The 23,323-nt window shown below is 39.9% G+C and overlaps 3 protein-coding genes across 7 annotated transcripts in view; 1 reads left to right on the plus strand and 2 right to left on the minus strand.

Annotated features, from left to right (window-relative positions):
• Positions 1 to 23,323, minus strand: part of LOC141444740 (igLON family member 5-like) — a 253,183-nt gene that overhangs the window by 119,470 nt on the left and 110,390 nt on the right. The window contains exon 2 of one of the 5 annotated variants that reach the window (XM_074110364.1): positions 15,693 to 15,717. The exons of the other annotated variants lie outside the window; for them this stretch is intronic. The gene's annotated coding sequence lies outside the window, so the exon portion shown is untranslated. The remainder of the gene's footprint in view (positions 1 to 15,692; positions 15,718 to 23,323) is intronic. 5 annotated transcript variants of the gene reach the window in all.
• LOC141444508 (uncharacterized) lies at positions 5,220 to 22,229 on the plus strand (the record flags this gene model as incomplete). Its single annotated transcript, XM_074110057.1, is given in 6 exon segments — positions 5,220 to 5,451; positions 5,927 to 6,207; positions 7,625 to 7,838; positions 20,024 to 20,173; positions 20,230 to 20,562; positions 21,212 to 22,229. Coding segments are annotated over 6 exon segments (1,215 nt in total), but the record flags the coding sequence as incomplete, so codon positions are not given.
• On the minus strand, positions 9,400 to 10,773 carry LOC141444757 (uncharacterized). Its single transcript, XM_074110394.1, has 2 exons — positions 10,671 to 10,773; positions 9,400 to 9,938 (listed from the first exon to the last, which is right to left on the minus strand). Exons 1-2 carry the CDS (start codon positions 10,699 to 10,701, stop codon positions 9,487 to 9,489), a joined length of 483 nt encoding a protein of 160 aa, XP_073966495.1. The 5' UTR covers positions 10,702 to 10,773; the 3' UTR covers positions 9,400 to 9,486.

The raw sequence follows: 23,323 nt of genomic DNA on the forward strand, positions 1-23,323 counted from the left end.
AAACTCAGCAGTAGACCCATACAGTCCATCAACAGCATCTTATATATCCATCACCAATATCCTCCGTGGGCTCTCGCAGAGCACCCACGCCCGTCTTAGATGTTGCGCAGGAGGCGAATGCCTTTTTGCCTGCGTCCACTAAGGCTGGGAACCTAGGGTGCGCATGAGTTGGACCAAAGATGTTAACCTATTCATCATGCGCACCTACTACTATATCACTAAATTAGAGACAGACATGACACTTACAGAAAACAGTTACATGAACTTTTCCAACAACAATATCCCACTGTTAAAGTTAGCGAACAACGTGTATCCGATCAAAGACGGGTCATTATTAGAAATAAATATTTAAGTGACCAAGAACTAACCCAATTGAAAAACGAAGTACAAAACAGTTAAATAATGTAGATCTCGAACATGATTCAACGGCTTTCATACCATCGCACGATCATACCGAAAATGATGCACAACAACACTCACAAGACACACATACACTATACACACAATCACACATGTCCAACTCGTCCACTCAGACTGAGACTATAACATTAACTGTAGAAAATGATATAGGAGCTTTAGTTAACCCCGACACAATAACTGAACCGAACACTCAAGTAATTCTTGATAAATTTCACTCTGCAATAGCCAAATACTCTGGAATGAACCCATGTAGTAGACCGAAATTACCAAAGTTAAAATACAGTAACACACTCTCACAGTTAGTGCATCTATTTAACTGCGACATACTGAATAGATTTCATTCTGACGACACACAACTAATAGATATTCATACCCTTATTTACTGCACCGCTGTAGTCATCTCCGAAGAGCTAAACTACAAGATAACAGAACACACACTACACAGTAAGAAAAAGAACATTAACAAACCTCCATGGCAAGCTAGACTAGAAAGAGATATTGAACAACTCAGGGCAGATTGTGGTAGACTCACCCAATATATAAATAATAATAGGTCTCGTAAAGTAGTGAAAAGAGTAGAAGAGATATTTAGGAGCAGGATTACACACACTAGACATGAAGCAGATAACAGAAAACCAGAAGAATACTTAGATACATTAAAACAGAAACTGGCACTAAAGGTACATAGACTTAGAAGGTATATGAAAGCACAAAAACGAAAGAATGACAATATTTTATTTGCAACAAATGAAAAAGGATTTTACAGGAACCTACACAATCACACGCAACACACAGAGATTCACACAGACACATCCATACCAACACAGACACAACTAGAGACGTTTTGGGGTAGCATATGGGAAGAAAATAAACAACATAATGACCAAGCAGACTGGATAGAAACAGAAAGAAAGAAATGGGATACAATAGAAGAGATGACATTTGAGGAGATCACAGAAACCGACATAACAAATATAACAGCGAAACTACACAATTGGAAATCACCTGGGATAGACAAAATACATAACTACTGGTATAAAAAATTAACATCACTACACAAACACATAGCAAAAAACTTAACAGAAATAATATTAGGCAAACAAAATATACCAGAATTTATAGCCACCGGTATAACATATATGCTGCCCAAAACAACTCATTCCTCACATCCATCACAATACAGACCAATCACATGCTTACCCACCATATATAAAATATTAACATCAGCAATAACTAGAAAAATCAATAGTCACATAGAACACAACAAAATCATATCAGAGGAACAAAAAGGATGCAGGCGAGGCCACATGGGATGCAAGGAGCAGCTGATTATTGACTCCACCATCCACAAACACGCGACTAGTAAAAATAGAAACCTACACTGTACATATATTGATTACAAAAAAGCTTTTGATAGCGTACCCCATTCCTGGCTGCTACAAATATTAGAGATATATAAGATAGACCCAAAAATAACTCACTTTCTACGTAATATAATGAATCAATGGAAAACTACTCTTCAATTAAATGCTGGTAATAACACAGTAACAACGCGCACCATCTCCATTAAGAAAGGTATCTATCAAGGCGATTCCTTGAGTCCCATGTGGTTTTGTCTCGCCCTCAACCCCTTATCACATCTACTGAACAACAGCCGAGTTGGATACAACTTCAGGAACACTCCAACAGATACACGTATATCACACCTCATTTATATGGACGACATAAAATTATACGCCAAGACAGACAAAGACATGAAAAAATTAATAGAAATCACAGCAACATTCAGCAACGACATCAACATGGAATTTGGCATAGAGAAATGTAAAACACTACACATAGTAAAAGGAAAGATACAACCAGGTAACTATACAATAGACGACAATAACACTATAACAGCAATGGAAACAAATGACCTATACAAATATCTCGGATACAAACAGTTAAAGGGCTTGGACCATACTATAACTAAACATACATTAAGTACTGAGTACAAAAACCGCCTAAATAAAATATGCAAATCGCAATTATCTGGCAAAAATTTAATTAAAGCCATAAACACTTACGCCATCCCCATCCTGACATACTCATTTGGAGTTATAAAATGGTCCAAGACCGATATAGAAGCCATAGAAAGAACTACACGCACAACACTAACAAAACATAACCATTTACACCCTAAATCTGCAATAGAAAGACTGACTATCAAGAGACAGGAAGGAGGTAGGGGCATGATAAACATTCATTATCTCTGGAAAAAACAAATACACAGCTTACAAACATTTTTTCACACCAAATCACGTACAAGCAATATACACAATACAATCGTCCAAAATGACCACAACTACACTCCGCTAAACCTACACGAACCACCTGTCACGCAAAATATTAACGGCAATGACCCACAAGCAGAACTTATAAATAATTGGAAGAAAAAGGTACTTCATGGACGACATCCTCGTGACTTAGAACAAACACACATAGACACACCTGCATCAAACACATGGCTAAAAATAGGCAGTTTGTTCCCAGAAACTGAAGGTTTCATTATTGCAATTCAGGACCAAATCGTAAATACTAAAAACTACCGAAAATATATAATAAAAGATCCAACACTCACAAACGACAAATGCCGCAGATGTCATAACCAATCGGAAACCATACAACACATAACCGGAGCATGCACAACGCTAACACAAACAGACTACACACACAGACACAATCAAATCGCAAACATCATCCATCAAAACCTGGCACACAAACATAAACTTATACAAGACACACACACCCCGTACTACAAATACACACCACAGGTAGTACTTGAGAATACAACACACAAATTATACTACGACCGCGCCATACTCACAGATCGTACTATCCACTATAATAGACCTGACATCACATTAATAGATAAAATAAACAAAACTACATACCTCATAGATATCTCAATCCCTAACACACACAATTTACAAAAGACCATCACGGAAAAAATAACAAAATACGCAGACCTAAAAGACGAAGTTGCTAGACTATGGAGACAGGAAAAAGTGTACGTAGTTCCAATAGTCCTATCTACAACAGGCGTCATCCCAAACCACCTACACCATAGCTTAAAATTATTAGGCATAAAATCACACGTTTACACAATTTTACAAAAAGCCGCAATACTTAATACATGCAGAATAGTGAGAAAGTTCATGCAACTAGACCCTGAAAATAGCCCTCAGCAATCTTCTTAAAATATATTTATTATAACTCTTGCTACATTTACTTGGTGGATAACCCGTAAATGTAGTTAATACCAGCCTAGAGCTGAGAAAAAGCAATCCTTCGAAAATAATAATCCATTTATTTCAAACACAATGTTCCATAGATGGTTTAGTAATATAAAATCTTACAACTATGTTAGTAGATTTATAAATAATTCTCCAACAATTAAAAACATAAAAATACAGTTCCCGATATTCAATTAAATTAAATTAAATAAATTATTAGTTATTAAATATTATATGTCACAATCCACAATAACATCATTAACCATAATTATTTATTATTATATAAAACCGGTCTGGAACCCTTATGAAGAAATTCCAGCGCCGCTACCAGCCTACAATAACAGTCCACCCTGCCCAGATGGTATTGACAAATAAAAAAATAGGATAAACTTATCTATGTTCTTCTCATTGTCATTTGAAGCTAGAAGCATAAAGCTGCATTTCCACCAATAATGTGCGAGGATGTGTTGCGAGGAATATGTTTTTCATTAACCAATACGAGTAGAAACGCTTCATTTACTTCGCCTCGCACAGCACATCTGTGTTGGAAACAGCTGAGTGTAGCGAGGCGAGGTAAATGAAAAACATTCCTCGCAACAAATCCTCGCACATTATCAGTGGAAACACAGCTTTAAGCTTTGTTTTTAGGCTAACAATTTGAGATAAAGAAACATGTTTTTTTTATTCGACTGGATGGCAAACGAGCAAGTGGGTTTCCTGATGGTAAGAGATCACCACCACCCATAGGCACCTGCAACACCAGGGGGATTGCAGATGCGTTGCCAACCTACAGGCCTAAGATGGGATACCTCAAGTGCCAGTAATTTCACCGGCTGTCTTACTCTCCACGCCGAAATGCTACAGTGCAAGCGCTGCTGCTTCACGGCAGGTTAGCGAGCAAGATGGTGGTAGCAATCCGGGTGGACCTTGCACAAGGTCCTACCACCTGCGAATGTATTTTATGTATTTTAACGTTTCCTAGAATTTTTCCTATGCATACATATCTCAGGTTGCTTATTTCTACTACGCTACTTAGCAGCAGCACTAGCGACATCTATATTCCGCTCTCATCGATGAGAGCGACATGAAAAGGGTCTGTTACCACAAATTTAATGTGAGCGAAGCTGCGGACGTAGAAGAACGAAGGCCACCCACATAGACAAGCGAAAAGCGCAGCGTAGTACGTCCACCAGCGAGATGGACGTATGCCCTGGTCAAAGTGGATGCAGGTCGCTTCTAACCGGAGCAACTGGAGGTCTATGGGGGACGCCAATGTCCAACGGTGAAGAAGAAGAAGAAGATTGATTTATTTGGCAACATGAACAATACAGGATAGGCACACAGAATACAAATAAACAATAAACTAATATAGAATGTGTTGGCCAGTCCCTTGCACTGTGTGGAAAAAGGAACAGGCTCAGCTTATGCTGCGCGGTGGACGTCCTATGGTTGATATGATGATCTAAAACACCCGCAGTGGCAAATTATGTTAAAGACAAACACTGATACAGCATTTCTTTTCCAGTTCTAATCCTGGGCTCAGGTCTAGCCCAGCCTCTCCCGGACCCAGAGGCCCAGCCTGACCCCCAATGCCCGTGCCCCTGCGACCCCTGCCCGTGCCCCGACCCCTGCCCGTGTCCCTGCCCACGCCCGTGCCCCGAGCCGTGCCCTAGCCCCTGCGATAATTCGATCGACGTGTTACCCTGCAATCCATGCGCACAGCAAGTCAACTTTGGATATGGGCAGGCTCCGTCTGGTTAGTACCTATTAAAGCAAACTCTGGACAGCACTTTTTTTTTTAGTTTGACTGGATGGCAAAAGAGCAAGTGGGTTTCCTGATGGTAAGAGATCACCACCGCCCATAGACACCTGCAACACCAGGGGGATTGCAGATGCGTTTCCAACCTAGAGGCCAGAGATGGGATACCTCAAGTGCCAGTAATTTCACCGGCTGTCTTACTCTCCAAGCCGAAACACAACAGTGCAAGCACTGCTGCTTCACGGCAGGATTAGCGAGCAAGATGGTGGTAGCAATCCGGGCGGACCTTGCACAAGGTCCTACCACCTGCTTTTGTTCTTTTGTTCTGTAATGTTTCATGACGTTTAATAAAATGTATTTTCTTTTTTCTTTCTCTTCTATATCTTCAGCCTTATCTGCACTTATCATCAAGCGAGAGAGAGGACAACTATTAGCTTCAACAGCATTATTAATGTCTTTATGTCATTTACAGGTAGCATTGTCGTGCGACCGGGTGAAATACGATTCCAGCAGCAACAACCAATCGTAGTCCGACCAGGCCAGATAACCCTGCCCCGACCCCAACCGATCTGGGTCAAGCCCCGCCCGGTCCAACCTCCTCAGCCTGAGCCCATCCGCGTACAACCACCACAAGTGCAACCGCCGGTTCCACCGCCGATATGCGTCCGCCCGCCGCCCGTGTGCCCACCAGTGCCGCCTCCGATCTGCGTCAGACCCCCACCGGTGCCTGTGCCGCGCCCGTGCCCCATCAAGGTAAGCTTAACTGTCCCATAGCCTTGTGGTTTGAGCTATGGCTTTGAAGCTGGCTGGGGGCTGCGTCAGAGCCCCACCGGTGCCTGTGCCGCGCCCGTGCCCCATCAAGGTAAGTTTAACTGTCCCATAGCCTTGTGGTTTGAGCTATGGCCTTGAAGCTGCTGGGCTGGGGGCTGCGTCAGACCCCCACCAGTTCCTGTGCCGCGCCCGTGCCCCATCAAGGTAAGCTTAACTGTCCCATAGCCTTGTGGTTTGAGCTATGGCCTTGAAGCTGCTGGGCTGGGGGCTGCGTCAGACCCCCACCGGTGCCTGTGCCGCGCCCGTGCCCCATCAAGGTAAGCTTAACTGTCCCATAGCCTTGTGGTTTGAGCTATGGCCTTGAAGCTGCTGGGCTGGGCTGCGTCAGGGCTGTGCCGCGCCCGCCCATCAAGGTAAGACTGTCCATAGCCCTATGGTGAAGCTGCTGGGCTGCTGCGTCAGCCCTGTGCCGCGCCCGTGCCCCATCAAGGTAAGCTTAACTGTCCCATAGCCTTGTGGTTTGAGCTATAGCCTTGAAGCCGCTGCGGGCTAACATGCGACGGTGAGATGAGAAAGTGGGAGATAGGGGAAAGGACTTACGTGTGGTGAACTCTCGTCGTACGCGGTAACGCCGCGAAGAGCTGAGCTGATGAAAGTCCTTTCTCTGAGGACTGAGCTGGATTGACACTGCACTGTCACACTTGTCACCAGTTCTAGGAACGGCCGGTAGATAGCGTATATCGAGCTAAGCGAGCGCAGAGCGGAGCGAATGATATGACCTCTCGCGACAGCGTTTTCTTGTTGACTGACACCGCAGCGTGCTCGCCGCGTTTCGAATGAGAATGACTGAGCGGATTATTGAAAAGAGATTAATGCTTAGACGTCCCGCGTGGCGGGAACAGGCCTCTCAAGCAAAGGATCGTGGATCGATGCCCGGGCTCGTGCCTCTGTCAGCACCAGATCAGTCGTAGACCACCCACTTTTAGACATAAACCTCCCCCACAAACCTCCAGTTGCTTCGGTTGGACGCGGCCTGCATCCACTCTGAACCCGCGGCTTTAACCAGGTCATCCGGCCATTTCGTTGGTGGACGTCATACGCTGCGCATTCTCTGTGTGTTTTGGAATTTTATGTCTATGAGATTTAGGAGAAGTAAACATTGGGAGAACACCTTAAATAGTGCATGTGGAGTTCTTGATCTAGATGCGGACCCAGCCGTATGGGTACTACACAACTACAGGCAAAAACTCTTATTCAGGCCTCACCATCATCCCAGCATATATACGTCCCACTGCTGGACACAGGCCTTCTCTCAGAATAAGAGGGCTTTACCGTAGTTCCCACGAGAACAAGCAAGGATTACCGAATATTAGTTCTACATTATCAATTTCGTCACCAGATCCAACCAGCGAATGTACAGCCTCCCCTCCCGGTGCCACTGGTGATCTCCCCCCCACGGATCATAGTACCAGCGCCCCCCACCATCGTCTTCCAACCGGACGCCCCCCAGACCTTCCGGACCTGCGGTTGTGCGTCAGTGAAGAAACTTCCCTGCCCATGCCCCCCTCCATGCCCCCCTCCATGCCCGCCACCATGCCCTTTTCCTTGCCCATGCCAATTTTAGGTCTTATTTAAAAGTCGTCAGGCCAAATAGTGTAGGATAACGTCATCGCTTAGACTTACGTGGGAATATACCGGCAATATTGTCACTTGGGATATGATCCGACAATATTGCCAATGTTAAGAACTTATCCGAGTACACTCAAATGTACCTACTTGAGAATATATCGGCTATATTGCCGCTTGAAATGCCTGACAATATTGGCAATGTTACGAACTTCTCCAAGTTCTCGGAATATAGAAGTATATTTCAAAAATTCCCGACAACATTGGCAATGTAACAAAGTTTTGTTAATATTCCCGTTTTGGTAAATAAGACTTTGTACGTTGTACTTATAATATTATCTAGGGTCTACTAAGTAATAAAACTTAGATCCTTAACTGTAGTCTACTTGTTGCTTTTGACTGAATATTTTTGAAAGGTCCTACATTATGTGTAGTTTGACGTTTTTTAGATAGAAATATCCTTTTTAGGACTAAGGTTAACTGTCTTGAAAAATTATATGTATTTTATTTATTTGTATATATTATTTAAGGCTACTTTTGTAAGTGTGAATGCAATCGAATATTATACGGGTGATATCAACAGCATATTATTATGTAAGTTTGTTTTATTTTACTTAACCCTTCTATAAAACAGCAAACAGGGATGAAAGGTTTCAAGTTAAACAAAAATTCCAATACATAAATTTATTATCCAATGAAATACATAAACAAAAAGAAAATTTTTGATAAACACTTTTTTTTCAATCCAGACTGTAGGCTTAACATTTTGATAAAATATAATATACAATTTGAAAATGGATATCTAATAAAAGGCAACAAATAAATTTGCTACAAAATACAGTAATCTAAAATTGAACCTTTAAATCTGAAGTTTTTTTCTATATGCTTCTTAACATTATGATTTTAATATTGTACTCGGATAGAATTTTTCACATTTCGCAATTCTTAGTTTGCAAACGACTAGTAACAAAAGTGCCCGACTTTCTCAATAGTACTTGTCTTTACTCCATGAATCTTTGTTAAGTTCCTCGTGTTTTATCTGACATATTAGTAAATCAGTCACCTCTGTTTATTTTGCAAGAATAAACAGAGATGAGAACACCAATAAGTAATACTTAAGATTTTAAGAACTTAACGGAGAGAATGAACATAAGTAACTTTAGATCTGCGAATTGGGATTAATCATTCCGAAATGAGACCGGTTTGTTAAAAAAGATGGCCTATAAAACGCTGTGAATTATCAGATGTCTTGGATTCTTGGTTATAACTTAAGAAAGGCCTGGTGATACTTCCTCCCACACACGTAAACGAGTTATTTAAGGAGGACGAACTGTTTATAAAAAAGGACCTAGCCCAGACCCAGACCGCGCCCAGCGAGGCCTAGACCCAGGGGATATGCCCCTAAGCCAAAGTTAGGAGCGGTCTCACAAACAGTGCTTGCACCAAGACCGCCCAATCCCAAACCGCCTAAACCAAGACCTCCCAAACCAAGGGGATACGCTCCTAGACCTAAACCTAGATTAGGAGCAGATTCACAGACTGTGGTTGCGCCGAGACCGCCAAGCCCGTAACCGAGACCGCCAAGCCCGTTACCTAGACCGCCAAGCCCGTTACCTAGACCGCCAAGCCCGTTACCTAGACCGCCGAGCCCAAGAGGGTATCCAAGACCAAGCAGATTAGGTGATGATTCACAAACAGTAGTAGCTCCAAGACCTCCAAGACCGCCAGAACTCCCAAACTACCAAGACCTCCTAAGCCGTAGCCTAGACCTCCGTACAGTCCACCAAGTCCTAAACCTAGATTCGGTGCTGATTCGCAGACAGTAGTGGCACCTCCTAGACCGAGACCGGCGTAGCCTAGACCGCCGAGGCCTAATCCTAATCCTAGGTTAGGGGTGGATTCGCAGACAGTTGTCGCGCCAAGCCCGCCCAGGGCTCCTAGGCCTAAACCGTAGCCTAATCCGAGGTTAGGAGTGGATTCGCAGACCGTAGTGGCTCCCAGGCCAGGGAGGCCGATGTTAGGGGCGGTCTCGCACACGGTCCCCATCCCAGGAAACAAGGGATTAGCATTGGCCAGGCACAGGAGTCCTAGAAATAAAATAAAAATAAACATTAATTTATTGCCAAATTGTAAAAAAACTTTATTATAAAGCCAAATATGTAATGCTGATTGTGTGGGTGTATAGGTATGTCGGCGGCCGATCGAATCCGCCAGATCACGAAATTCCTAATTTTGTTTTGTAAAATTTTGGTTTGTTTAGTTATTTTGATTTGTTATAAAAATAAATGTATGTATTTAAGTATGTTTAAGGTTTATCCGTTTGCTTAGTACCCATTTTTCCCCAGTTGCTTACTTTGGGACTAGGTCAATTGGTTAACACCAAGTGTACCGTGAATAAAACAATACCACTTCCTTGCAGTCGGGTAAAAAAGAGTGGAGGTTTTACTTAATAAGCAGGTAAATATGATTGTGAACGATCTATTATTAATTACTGAGGGGTGTAGGCTTGGTCTTGTCTTGGTTGGTATGTATATATATAACTAGCTTAGGTCCAAGCTTTCGAAAGTTCTTTCTTAGTGCACTTCTACAATTCTCAATGAATTTAATATTTCTCTAGCTACAGCCAGTAAAATTGTCATTTGTTCAGCTGTCAATTGTCAATTGATCAGTTGCATTGTTAGTCAATAAATCATTTAAATAATGTACACAAAGTTCACTCGAAAAAATTACCGATTTTAAGGTATGTTGTTTTTTAAAGTAGCGATGGAATGACAGATGTAAATGTCTTATTTTTTATTTGAATATGTTTTAAAACTTACCAATGAAGACAAAGCAGGTCTTGGAAGCCATGGTGGAGCTTGTTTTTCGATCTGTATTAACACTAGAAACCCGCGCTTTATATACGAAAAACTAAAAGAAACTAATTTAGACTGTTTTGATATCATCTCTCATGGTTCAGTGATTCGTACAACATTTGACAGAGTGGAGATTTAATTAGAAATGTTTGTATAATATACGACAGAACCTTCTGTTATTAAAAATGTCGTCAAGGCGTATTTGACACCGTTATCTTAACTCTGTCTTCGGTCCTCTGTGTTCTTTTTTATTTTGTTTGTTATAGTTTAGTTCATTATTTTATTCATTCAATATAAGATTATATTATAATTAACATAAATGTCAGTTAAGTATAAGAATTTATATAGAAATTGTCAAAGATATAAATAAGATTAATAGTAATATAAAAATAAAATTCCGATCATGTCATGATGTGAAAAATAACAATTAAAATAAGATTGGTTCTCCCTGGCATTTAAATTAATATTAAAAATAATAACGGCTAAAATGTCAAGGATAAGAATTAATACAATAACTTTTTATAATTTTCATTGTTATAGTTAAATAAGATATCTTAGGTTAGTTCTTTTTTATGTATGTAAACTTATAATTGTACAAAATAATGTAAACAAGGTAGTTGCAAAATAAAAAATAAAATTATAACTAACAATTAAAATGACAAAAATAAAAATACAAAATAATTTAAACAATAAAATAAATATATTTACGGCCTTTTGACAATTTTGAGAGCGTTTTAAAGCAATTTATTTATTATTATTATTATTGTTAAGTACCTCTATCCAAACCCGATCTAAAATCTTCATCGGAGCAAGCCGCGAGTTGAGCTTGTTTCTATTAAAGAAATGTTTTTAAAAATTGTCGATGTTTTGAAATCTATGAGGCGTATAAGATGAGACAATCCATAACACGGTTAATGAATTTTGCTGTATAAAAGCGTAGTTCTATTTCATTACGTACTTAAATCAAAAACGGTATTACAATGGTGAGTGTATAAATACGAAAGTTTGTAAGTCTGTTTGTATGTTACTTCATTTACGTCTGCCGCTAAACCGAGATTCAGATGAAATTCGGTATACAGATAGTTTGAGTCCCGGGGAAGGACATAGGATAGTTTGGGGACGTATCTGAATATCGAAAATTAATATATCTAATGTTAAAAAGTCGACGGTCAAAATATCGAAAGATTCGAAAGTACTTAGGTTAGGTGGGTTCGATATTTTGGCCGTCGACTTTTTGAAATATCTATAAGTAGTTAAAATATTAATATTATTATTTTGGATTTCAATTTTCGATATTCAGAATTTTTTCGATGCCCGATAGTTTTTCAACCCCCGACGCAAAAAGAGGGGTGTTATAAGTTTGACCGCTATGTGTGTCTGTGTGTAGCTGTCTGTGTGTCTGTCTGTGGCACTGTAGCTCTTAAACGGGTGGACCGATTTGAATGCCGTTTTTTTATTGGTATCAGGTTTCTGCGTCGTTCAATGGTTTTTAGACATGTTTCATCAAAATCGATAAGCCCTTTTTGAGATATTGAACTTTGGAGTGACAAAGTCGGGGGTTTTCCAACATTTTGTTAGTTAGGTTATTATCCCGGAAAATTGCATAGTTCCCGCGTGATAGGGATAACGGCTAGTTAGTGTAATAAGTTGTTAGAAGAATAACTTCCCTACTCGCCGGTAGATGGCGGTGTACGGCTTTTGTGGTTAGGGTAAAAGCATGTCGTTTTTTAGATTTTTTTTTTTTTATACGACTGGATGGCAAACGAGCAAGTGGGTCTCCTGATGGTAAGAGATCACCACCGCCCATAAGCATCTGCAACACCAGGGGTATTGCAGACGCGTTGCCAACCTAGAGGCCTAAGATGGGATACCTCACGTGCCAGTAATTTCACCGGCTGTCTTACTCTCCACGCCGAAACACAACAATGCAAGCACTGCTGCTTCACGGCAGGATTAGCGAGCAAGATGGTGGTAGCAATCCGGGCGGACCTTGCACAAGGTCCTACCACCTGCAGATGCAGTCATAAAGTAACTAAATTAAATAGTAGTCATAACTTTACATTCAAAGATTCCGAAATTTAATAAATTAATAAACCGACTAGGGATAAAACGATACCACTGAGGTATCGATACTTCTACCGATACAGTATCGGTCGTAAAGTATCGAAACTTACTCGTACGAAACTGATGTTTTTTTACTAATTTTAGAATAAAATAAATACATAAAAGGGCCAATCAACTATTTTACCCACACTTTGGGCGTCTTCTGCGTTACCAAAATTGTCTCGGGCGTTACCAAAAAATCGTACTTCCAACAAGATATTTCACGGTTTAATAGATTGAGCTTATGTAGGATGGCATGTATTCATGTACACCATCTATTAAATTACAGAAAAAACATGTTTACTTACAAAAATCTGCAATTGTTTGAAAAATGTCGCGGACAGATTAGTGTGTACTTACCTGAATTTTATTCTTTATTAAGACTAAAATATATTGTATTTAGATTGGTGTTTTGGAATCTTTTTGTATTTTTTATTTCAATTCCAAATTTTTTGTTACTTTTATGGTCATCCCGTAAAACCTAAATTGAAAATACAAACTGAAATATAGATGCACAAAAAAAACAGAAAAATAAGACCAGCACGGGGAATCGAACCCACGTACCTCACCTTCACCACCACCACCTTAGATTTAGTTAAATGACTAAGTTAGTTTTAGTCAGGTTCACCATCCATCATTCCAGCCTATATACGTCCCACTACAGGGCACAGGCCTTCCTCAGAATGAGAGGGCTTGGACAGTAGTTCCCACGCGGGCCCAGTGCGGATTGGGAACTTCACACACACCATTGAATTGCTTCGCAGGTTTGTGCAGGTTTCCTCACGATGTTTTCCTTCACCGTAAAGCTCGTGGTAAATTTCAAATGAATTTCGAAAAACTCAGAGGTGCGAGCCGGGGTTCCAAACCACGATCCTCTGCTTGAGAGGCCATAGGTCAAACCACTAGGCCACCACGGCTTAGTCAGGTTGTAGACTGAAAATCAGCGGACTCCCTGAGTCTCATGTTTATTGTCATACTCATCAACTGTGCTGTCTGCGTGGTAATTACTAGGGTTATTAACCGTTGAAGAGTTCCGTCCCGCGGAGACGATCCTGGCCAGACTACCAGAACATCACTACCAAATTATTGTATTGTCACGCAATTTACATAAGTATACCAAATTTCAAGTCAATCCAACATCCGGAAGTTGGTCGATTTATAATAAAATAATAAAATCGTTTAATTCAGATCACAAAGAATCCATAGTTTTGTTAGCATACAATGTCATCCTATAACTATGTTAGTAATGAATTTAAATAATAATTTACGATAATATATTGTTTTTAAATAAATACCAGAAATAATAACTAGAATAATTCATTGAATAAATTTAAATCTAAATAAATCATTGGCGACTGCTACCAGGGCACGACCTCTTACTGACTATAATGTGCCTGAAATGACGCATTATATGTGAGTCATACCTGTCAGCAACTGTCCTCAGGATGGTGTTGGGACTGGCGCGCAAACGACTGAGCAAAGAGGCTGTTTTCTTGCGCATTACGGCGTAAAAATCATCAGTGTGCGCCTGCGCAAACATCCCTGATGCGCTGCAGAAGCGCGGCAGTCCCATCAGCATCCTGAATCCATTATTATACTGAAATTTATTATGAAGATTTAACTTGCAAGATTTGATAACAGACAGACAGACAACGAGACAGGTGAAACTATATAATAGCTTGTAATAATTATTTATTGACATAACGCTCATGCCATGGAAAATGGGACGGCCGTTGGTTTGGGACGCCACTTGCGTCGACACACTCGCGCCGTCCCACCTTCCATCTACAGCCAACAGGGCCGGTGCCGCTGCAGACTCTGCGGAATGCCTCAAACGGCGCAAATTATGTAGCCATCAGTAGTGCCTACATTTTTGAGCCGTTTGGGGTAGAAACCATGGGTCCTTGGGGTTTGAGTGCTTTTAATATTTATAAATCATTGTCGTCCAAATTGATTACGGCTTCGGGTGACCAGAGGGCTGGCTTTTTCTTAGCACAAAGATTAAGCATTGCCATACAGCGTGGTAATGCTGCCAGCCTTAGGCACCTTACCACCTGGCAGTGATTTTGGGCAACTTTTTTATTTATAATTTTAGTTTGTATGTAGTTTTAGTTACCTTTATTTTGTTTTATATTGTGTGAAATTTTTAAGTAAACTTTTATAGATAGGTAATAAAATCAAAATTATTTATTTGCTTGCGTTGATACTTATACAAGTAGATAAACAGATAGTCCAAGTACTAAAAAGTCTAGGTCTTTTGTAGAGCATCTGGACTATCTGTTATTGTTATATAGTATTGTTATATGTTATGTTATATCTATTCGTTGCTTTAATAGTTAAAAGAATTGTAATATAATTTTGGTTTTGAAAAAGTATTCTTGCGGCGCATTCTTGGCAACGATGGTCTTTCCGAATCCGCTGGCTTACAGAATGAACGTTTTTTTTTATTCCACTGGATGGCACACGAGCAAGTGGGTCTTCTGATGGTAAGAGATCACCACCGCCCATAAACATCTGCAACACCAGGGGTATTGCAGATAGTAATTAGATTAGTAGATTAGCGAGCAAGATGGTGGTAGCAATCCGGGCGGACCTTGCACAAGGTCCTACCACCTGCAAAATTGTTTTGAATAAAATTACAAATTGTGTACTTACTTGATAGAATTTTTAAATGGAATTGCACTTCTTCCGTCACTTAATGCGTAGGTCACTTATGAAGGTTTTTATTGAAATAATAAATAAGACAACAAATATGTTTTATGAAATCATAAAAAACAACTTTATTAAGCCACAATTTTCATATTGACAACTTACAAATATTTTCGACAAACTGCTGAGCAGTTTGTTGGCAAAGATAGCACTCTTTTATACATAAGTACTTACGAAAAATAATGTTGATTTTGCGTACCTGAAAATAAAACAATAACCAGTTAGTTATTAAATAAGTATTCAACATAAACGCACCGGGGCTCTGTAGGTACCACTAAAGCCACAAACGCTACAATTCAACGAAATTTTTGGCGCCTACCAGGTTTGGTTATGTATGGTCAAGATGAGCAATGCGATGTTGCTATGACGCTTACTGTGAAATGGTTCCATGATGGCTCATGAATTGAAGTCCTTGAACACGAGGAGCAAGCATTAAAAATCCAACTTCCACTAACTGAATTGAATTTAATTGAAATTGTTTAGTAAAAATATTTTTTTGGAATAGAGGGCAAACGAGCAAACGGACCGCCTGATGGTAGGGCAGAAGTACCGTTTGTGGCCACTGTACCGCTGATGGCCATTTACGAGTATTGTTTAAATATAACATTGAAAATTTATAGCAATAAAACATTACAAACTTTATTCGTTTCAGTATAAACTTTTGAAAACTCACTAAACATACTGTTTTAATACAATACCTTTTTATATATTACTATTTTTATTAACTCGTTATTTAAATAGGTAATGATAACGAATAGACACATACTTAAAAACACAACACAAGATGTATACAACAATATGATAGGTAACAAAATAAATAAAAACTACATAAATATGCCTAACTATAAAAAGAAAACACCATCTAAGAGGCCCTCCTGCGGCATAGACCCCAACACCTGGCGGCATTACCTCTCTGTACAGTCAGAGAAATTCGCTGGGAGAGGTAAGCGCCAGCGCTGGGGTCTCCTGAGGTCTCTATCAGCTTCATGGAAGGCCCTCATGTCAGCCGACCAGGGACCCATTGTCTCCACTGCGAGCGCCGCAAACTCATAGTCCTTAAAAAGAGAAGAGTATTTGCGGCGCTTGAGAACTGGCCTGGTCAGCTGCAGCCCCGGCTTGTGAGCGGGTTGCCTGAATGGCGGGACTGTGCGAAAGTGTCGACACACGTTGCGTCCCACACCAGATATATATTACTTGAAATGTCAACTGGCCAAAAACGGTACTTCTACCCTAAGCGATTGACCGTCGCCCATAGACACAATTACATCGCTCGAAGAACAGATAACCGTTGGGGGAGAAAAGTCCCCGAATGGCAACCACGAACCGGAAGACGAAGCGTTGGCAGGCCTCCCACCAGGTGGACTGACGACATCGTGAGAGTAACGGGAAACCGGTGGATGCAAGTGGCAAGTTGTCGTTCATTCTGACGTTCTAAGGGGGAGGCCTTTGTCCAGCAGTGGACTTCTTCGGGCTGATGATGAGGATGATGATGATAGACACAATTGATATTTGTTTGACACAAAGTTCAGCGCTGAAATTGCGTCTGGGTGTTAGTAGATAATTATTTCTTTGATCAAATTTTAGTCGTTGCGAATCTTTACTACACGTTATAAAGTATAATATTATTGTTTTAGTGAATTGCTATTTTAATCGGAAATCAGATGTATCAAAGCTAAGAAGTCAACCTTATATAAAAACAAGTCCTCCTAAATTTTAAGTGCGACATTTGGTTGTAGCGTTGAAAACATGGCGAATAGAGCTACTGTATTTTCTTTTGCAATTATTTGTTTAATAATATCGGGTAAGGTTTTTATTTCTCAACTGTTTTTTTTTATTCGCGGCTTTTAATCTTATAAAGTTTTATGTGTTTTTTTTTTCAATACATTGAGGTTTCGGCCACGTTGCAGCGAGCCCTTTGGACTCACATGGTCACATGACATTGTTCGTCCTAATATTTTTCTAGTCATAATCACCACTATTTATAACTTTTCTGTTCATAGATTGTAAGTACTACTAATAAAAAAATCGTAATTCATCTTCAATAATATTTTTTGACTTAAAATATCGATTTTAACATAAATTTTTTTAGTAAAATAATTGATTTATTATACAACAGAAAGCTGTAATTAACAAATATATTAAATGAACTAAAATAAAAATGTTAAACAACATTTTGGGTAGGTACCTATTTTTTTATATTTTCTTTTTGTGCAGGTTTGTTAAGTTTAGGGTAGTTTTATTTTAATATATTTAATTTATTGAATCAGGTGTTACTTTTCGGAGGTCCATATCAATGAACTAAAAGAATTGATTGAATTTGGTGAGCAAAGAAATTATTTTAGTTCATTTAATATATTTGTTAATTACAGCTATCTGTTGTATAATAAATCAATTATTTTTACTAAAAAAATATATGTTAAAATCGATATTTTAAATTTTCATTCATAACAAATTTTGTTCCCTCGTGAGTTTTGCTCGGATCGCGATTCTAACATAAATTAGTCTATTTTTTGACTCCCGACGCAAAAAGAGGGGTGTTATAAGTTTGACCGCTATGTGTGTCAGTGTCTGTTTGTCTGTGGCACCGTAGCTCTTAAACGGGTGGAGCGATTTGAATGCAATTTTTTTATTTGAAAGCAGGTTTTCTAGCAAACAAAGTCAGGGGTTTTCCAACTTTTTGTTAGTTATGTTATGTTATATATGTGTGTGTTTGTTGTATATGTGTAAATAAATGTTTCTCTCTCTCTCTCTCTCTCTCTCTCTCTTATAATCTGACCTATTCTTTCGTGGTCCATTGTGTTTCTCTTGTGTGAATAGCAAGTATTCAAAGTCAGTCAAAATATTTTTATTAAATTTAGGCCATTATAACAACCACATATGAATGTCAAAAAAATCTACCACCGGTTCGGAAAAATCTCTGTTGAGAAGAAAACAGTGTTATTTTATGATTTTAACACAGATTCGCTATTTGGAATAAGGGACCGCCATTGCGGATCGGAATTATTTCCAAATATCGCTGTCAATGTTAGAATCATTGATTTTATAGTAAGTCTTAATCCCTTATTCTTATTCAATGCATTTATTTTAATTTAATTGAAATAAAATGGTTTAGCCGTTTATATATCGATACACAACACAAGTACAATAATATGATAGGAAACAAAATTAATAAACAACATAAAATACCTAACTATAGCATCTAGAGGCCCTCCTGTGGCATGAACACACTGGCCTCATTACCTCTTATACAAGTTATTCTTATTGAAATACTGTTGCCACTTAATTGGATCCTACACAAAAAAGTTCCCGCAAGAAGTCGTAAGCGTGAAAAGGCTCTAAGCATGTTAACGATATAGCGCATCTAGATGTAAGGGCGAGTAAAGATTGACTGCATCTGCATCCCAACTGCAACGTAACTGGGCCAATCAACTTTTTTACCGACACTAATCTGTCCGCGACATTTTTCAATCAATTGCAGATTTTTGTAAGTAAACATGTTTTTTCTGTAATTTAATAGATGGTGTACATGACTACATGCCATCCTACGTAAGTTCAACCTATTAAACCGCGAAATATCTTGTTGGAAGTACGATTTTTTGGTAACGCCAGAGACAATTTTGGTAATGCAGGAGACGCCCAAAGTGTCGGTAAAATAGTTGATTGGCCCAACTGCAACTGCCGACTGCTCATAGATATTTATTGCAGTCAGCGTGCAGTTTGAGTGCAGTTGTGTCGACTGCAAACGTTGCAGTTGGACTGCAGTCCGTCTGTACTGGCCCTAACACAAATATTGCCATACTTACCAAGGGCTGCCAGCCACATTGTTCATACCGAAGTAAAGTATATTAAGTTCTAAAAATAACCAATATTTTTTTTTTATTATAACTGTACAGAGAAAAGCGTTTTAGAAAGAGACAGTGATCTCTCTCTTAATACTTAACTTATATTTTAGTCTCGTAGCTATTTTTGTATTTGATTTCACTTTGATTTGTTTTGTGTGACTTTCCGTAATTGCACTCTCCTGTGGCCCGGCGGAAGACCAGTGCTGGTTTTCAACCAGCGATATGCTGAGCCGGGACCTTTTTATAGCGGCAACATTTCTTATTGTTATTTTTACTTATTATGTGTCATTGCTGTTATAAATAAATTATTTTCTTTCTTTCTTTCTAATATCTATATCATCATCCCAGCCTATATACGTCCCACTGCTGGGCACAGGCCTCCTCTCAGAACAAGAGGGCTTGGGCTATAATAGTTCCCACGCGGCCCCAGTGCGGATTGGGAACTTCACACGCACCATTGAATTGCTTCGCAGGTTTGTGCAGGTTTCCTCACGATGTTTTCCTTCACCGCAAAGCTCGTGGTAAATTTCAAATGTAATTTGGAAAAACTCAGAGGTGCGAGCCGGGGTTTGAACCCACGACCCTCTGCTTGAGAGGCGATAGGTCAAACCACTCGGCCACCACGGCTATCTATATTACGAGTAATAAAAATTCTTCTTCCAGGTCACATAGCATCAGCCAAGCCGGTCATCGGGGACCTTCTAAAATGCATTGGCTGCAAACTCCAAGCTTGCCCCCTCAACCCTTGCAACTGCGACTGCAATCCCTGCCCCTTAGACCTTTGCTGTCCTTTCTCCCCCTGCCCAAACCCTTGTGTGTGCCCTCCACCCTGCCCCTGCCCTGTCTACCCCTGCCCCTGCCCTAACCCTTGTGTCTGCCCTCCGCCCTGCCGTTGCCTATGCCATGTCCCTGCCCAAACCCTTGTGTGTGCCCTCCGCCCTGCCCCTGCCCTGTCTACCCCTGCCCCTGCCCTAACCCTTGTGTCTGCCCCCCGCCCTGCCCTTGCCCTATGCCGTGTCCCTGCCCAAACCCTTGTGTGTGCCCTCCGCCCAGCCCTAGCCCTGTCTACCCTCGCCCCTGCCCCTGCCCAAACCCTTGTGTGTGCGCTACCTTGTCTACCCCATCATTCTCAATGGCCCTACCTTCAGTGTCCCTTGCGTGCCCCCACACCAACCCATGCCCTTGCTTGTACAACAACCCTTGTAAGTCATACTACTATAGGTAAATTACTACCTTAACCTGACCTGCAGTAGAACCTTTTCACAATAAAATTCCCAGTGGCTTCCTTGATGAAAACAATGAAGCCTTACTGAGGCAAGCTTGTACTGCAGGTCGTGCTGTACAAACGAACTGCTGTTATTATTATTGATTATTATTATTATTATTTCTTATTAAATCTTAGGTATTGTGATCCATAGGTCGCTGGGTCATATCCGGCTCGAAGGACCACTTTTAAATGTTCTGCACGATACTTGGTTATAGACCTTGTGATATGGGCACTTGAATATGCGGAACAAATAAAGAAAATTTAGTTTTATAGAAAATCAAATCACGTTTATTGAACAGATCAATTTAGAATTACAAAAGTCAACACATTTCATTTGAAGGACAGAAAAAGAAATAAAAAAATACCATAAACAATCATGTCATGTTCCATATAGTTTGGAACAAATATTATACGTTTTCAACTTTATCTAATAGGGTTTGACCAGGGAACCCTCGAAATACTAATAAAAAATAACGGGTTTCAAATCAACAGAAGTTCGGCAATTACAAAGAAAGGTTTAAATTATGTAGCACGTCTGTGAGCAGAATATTTTCTTGAAAATGTTTTTTATTTTTTGTCAACAGGTTAAGCAAGTAACTGAGACATCGGAGCTGCCATTCATTATTCGTCAACAAACTAAGATACACTAATGTCGTACTTCTTCTTCTTCTCTTTTTAAATATGGCTTTTCTCTCCTAATTAATAGGATAATTTCGCCAGTGTCAAAGTAAACTCTCTTTGAGAGGGACGTCGTACGGTGATTGTAGTTTTTGCAACTTGATAGTAAAATTCCAGAAACCACGCGGAGACAACTTGCGCATTAAAAAATGTCAGACACGAGAGCAATATAGAATTTTGTGATCACTGTTCACTGTTAAGGTTATTCGCCGCATAAAACACTATCAAAATTATACTTCAACTAGCCAAAGAAATAGAAATAGCAAATTAGATATTGTCTACGTCCGCCATGTTCGAATGCTACAAATCGAATCAAATGTCGTACTTATAATTCAATATTGGCTTAAAAAAACCGACCCGTGACTGACTTTACTATCTCATCTGATGGCAAGTGTGAATGAGACAGATGTAGTTCATTACTTCAGTAGCAGCCTATTCACTCAGGCTTTAAAGAGAATAAATCGTCCTCCATAGACCTCCCCCATAGACCTTCAGTTGCTTCGGTTGGAAGCAGGGGTGACACTCTTTACCGGCCCGGGTAATACCGACCCTGTTTTTCGTGTACACGCCCATAGAAGCTCATGTCAGTTTCTATGGGCGTGTACACAAAAAACAGGGTCGGTATTTCCATTACGGTATTAGCCCGGCCGGGAAAGTGTCACCCGGAAGCGGTCTGCATTCTCCGTGAAGGGCTTTAACAAGACCATCGTTTGATGACGTCGAGATGTTTTTAAATGAACTGAAATAATTACTTTGCTCACCCGCAACATTTTGATAGCTACGTTTATGCAAGAAGTGTGTTCATGCAGTTCCTCCAGCTGTAAGAACACAAACCCATATCACCACCACACTACACTCACGCGTTATGGAGTTATGGACCCCCGCAAAGTAATGCCTCATTCAATAAATTATCGATGTTTTTTATTTTTTTGTATATTCATACATAATTTCACAATCAATGTTAACCCTTAAGGTAGAGGCGATTTAGCGACCACATGCATTGAATTGGAAATTCAACCTTATTGTGTTAGTTATAAGTTACAATATTCATTGTAATTATTGGAAATACTACTAGCTTTAAAAATATCCTTTGACAGGACGTATTCGATAGCTGTTTTTGATTCTGTGGTAGTATGCTCCAACAAATGGGGCCTTATTAAGGTGTAAAGGTCTCCTATCGTCCGTGATTATGGTTGCCAAGTGGTTTGACCTTAAATTTAGAAAGAAAGAAAGAAAGAAAAGTTTATTTTGGCTCCAAAAAGTACCACCTAAAACTAAGACTAGAACTAGCACTAAAACTATGTTACTAGGTGACACGGCAGGATACCAAAAAGGGTCTCCACTCAGCATGTGTTGCCGCACATTATGTGCAGTAACGCTGGTTTTCTGTGGAGCCCAAACGTTAAATAAACATGTATGATGAGCCAGTTCCATTGCCCCAGTCAATTTATTTTGCGATTTATTATAAAAAAAAAAAAAACAACCACAAATCTTTGAATTTCGGAAAATGCAGGCGACGAAAGTGACACAAAACGCTATAATAAGCTTCATAGGTACGACTGTACCCACAGGCAACAAATAAGAAACTTTAGAATTCTTGAAACTTGTTACCGCAAAATACCGCAGCCCGATCGGCCTATATGGCCTCTAAGCAGAGTCGTGGGTTCAAGCCCAGGCCCACACTTAAGCTTTTTGGAATTTATTACATACATTTTTGCTTTATCATGAGTCTTACGATGAAGGAAAACATCATGAGGAAACCTGCATGCACCAGCGTAGAATTTCAATGGTGTGTGTGAAATTCTCAATCCGCAGTGGGAATTATGACCCAAACCATCTCATCCTGTTTATACTAATTATGTTCATTGTCATTGTATTGTATTGTATTCTGAGTGTAGGCTTGTATCTAGCAGTGGGACGTTTATAGGCCAAGATAAAAAACGGCCAAGTGCGAGTCGGACTCGTACGAGTCGGGTTCTGTACCTACCATTTATACAACGTTCATTAGACATTAGCAA

The sequence above is a fragment of the Choristoneura fumiferana genome, chromosome 30, assembly GCF_025370935.1.
Source record: "Choristoneura fumiferana chromosome 30, NRCan_CFum_1, whole genome shotgun sequence".
Classification (NCBI taxonomy): domain Eukaryota; kingdom Metazoa; phylum Arthropoda; class Insecta; order Lepidoptera; family Tortricidae; genus Choristoneura; species Choristoneura fumiferana.

Excerpts from the sequence above, each read along its gene's own strand:
- LOC141444757 (XM_074110394.1), bottom strand. The coding sequence starts at position 10,701 with ATGGCTTCCAAGACCTGCTTTGTCTTCATTG. Across the intron at positions 9,939-10,670 it reads GACCTGCTTTGTCTTCATTG|GACTCCTGTGCCTGGCCAAT; the intron begins GTAAGTTTTAAA and ends TTTTATTTCTAG.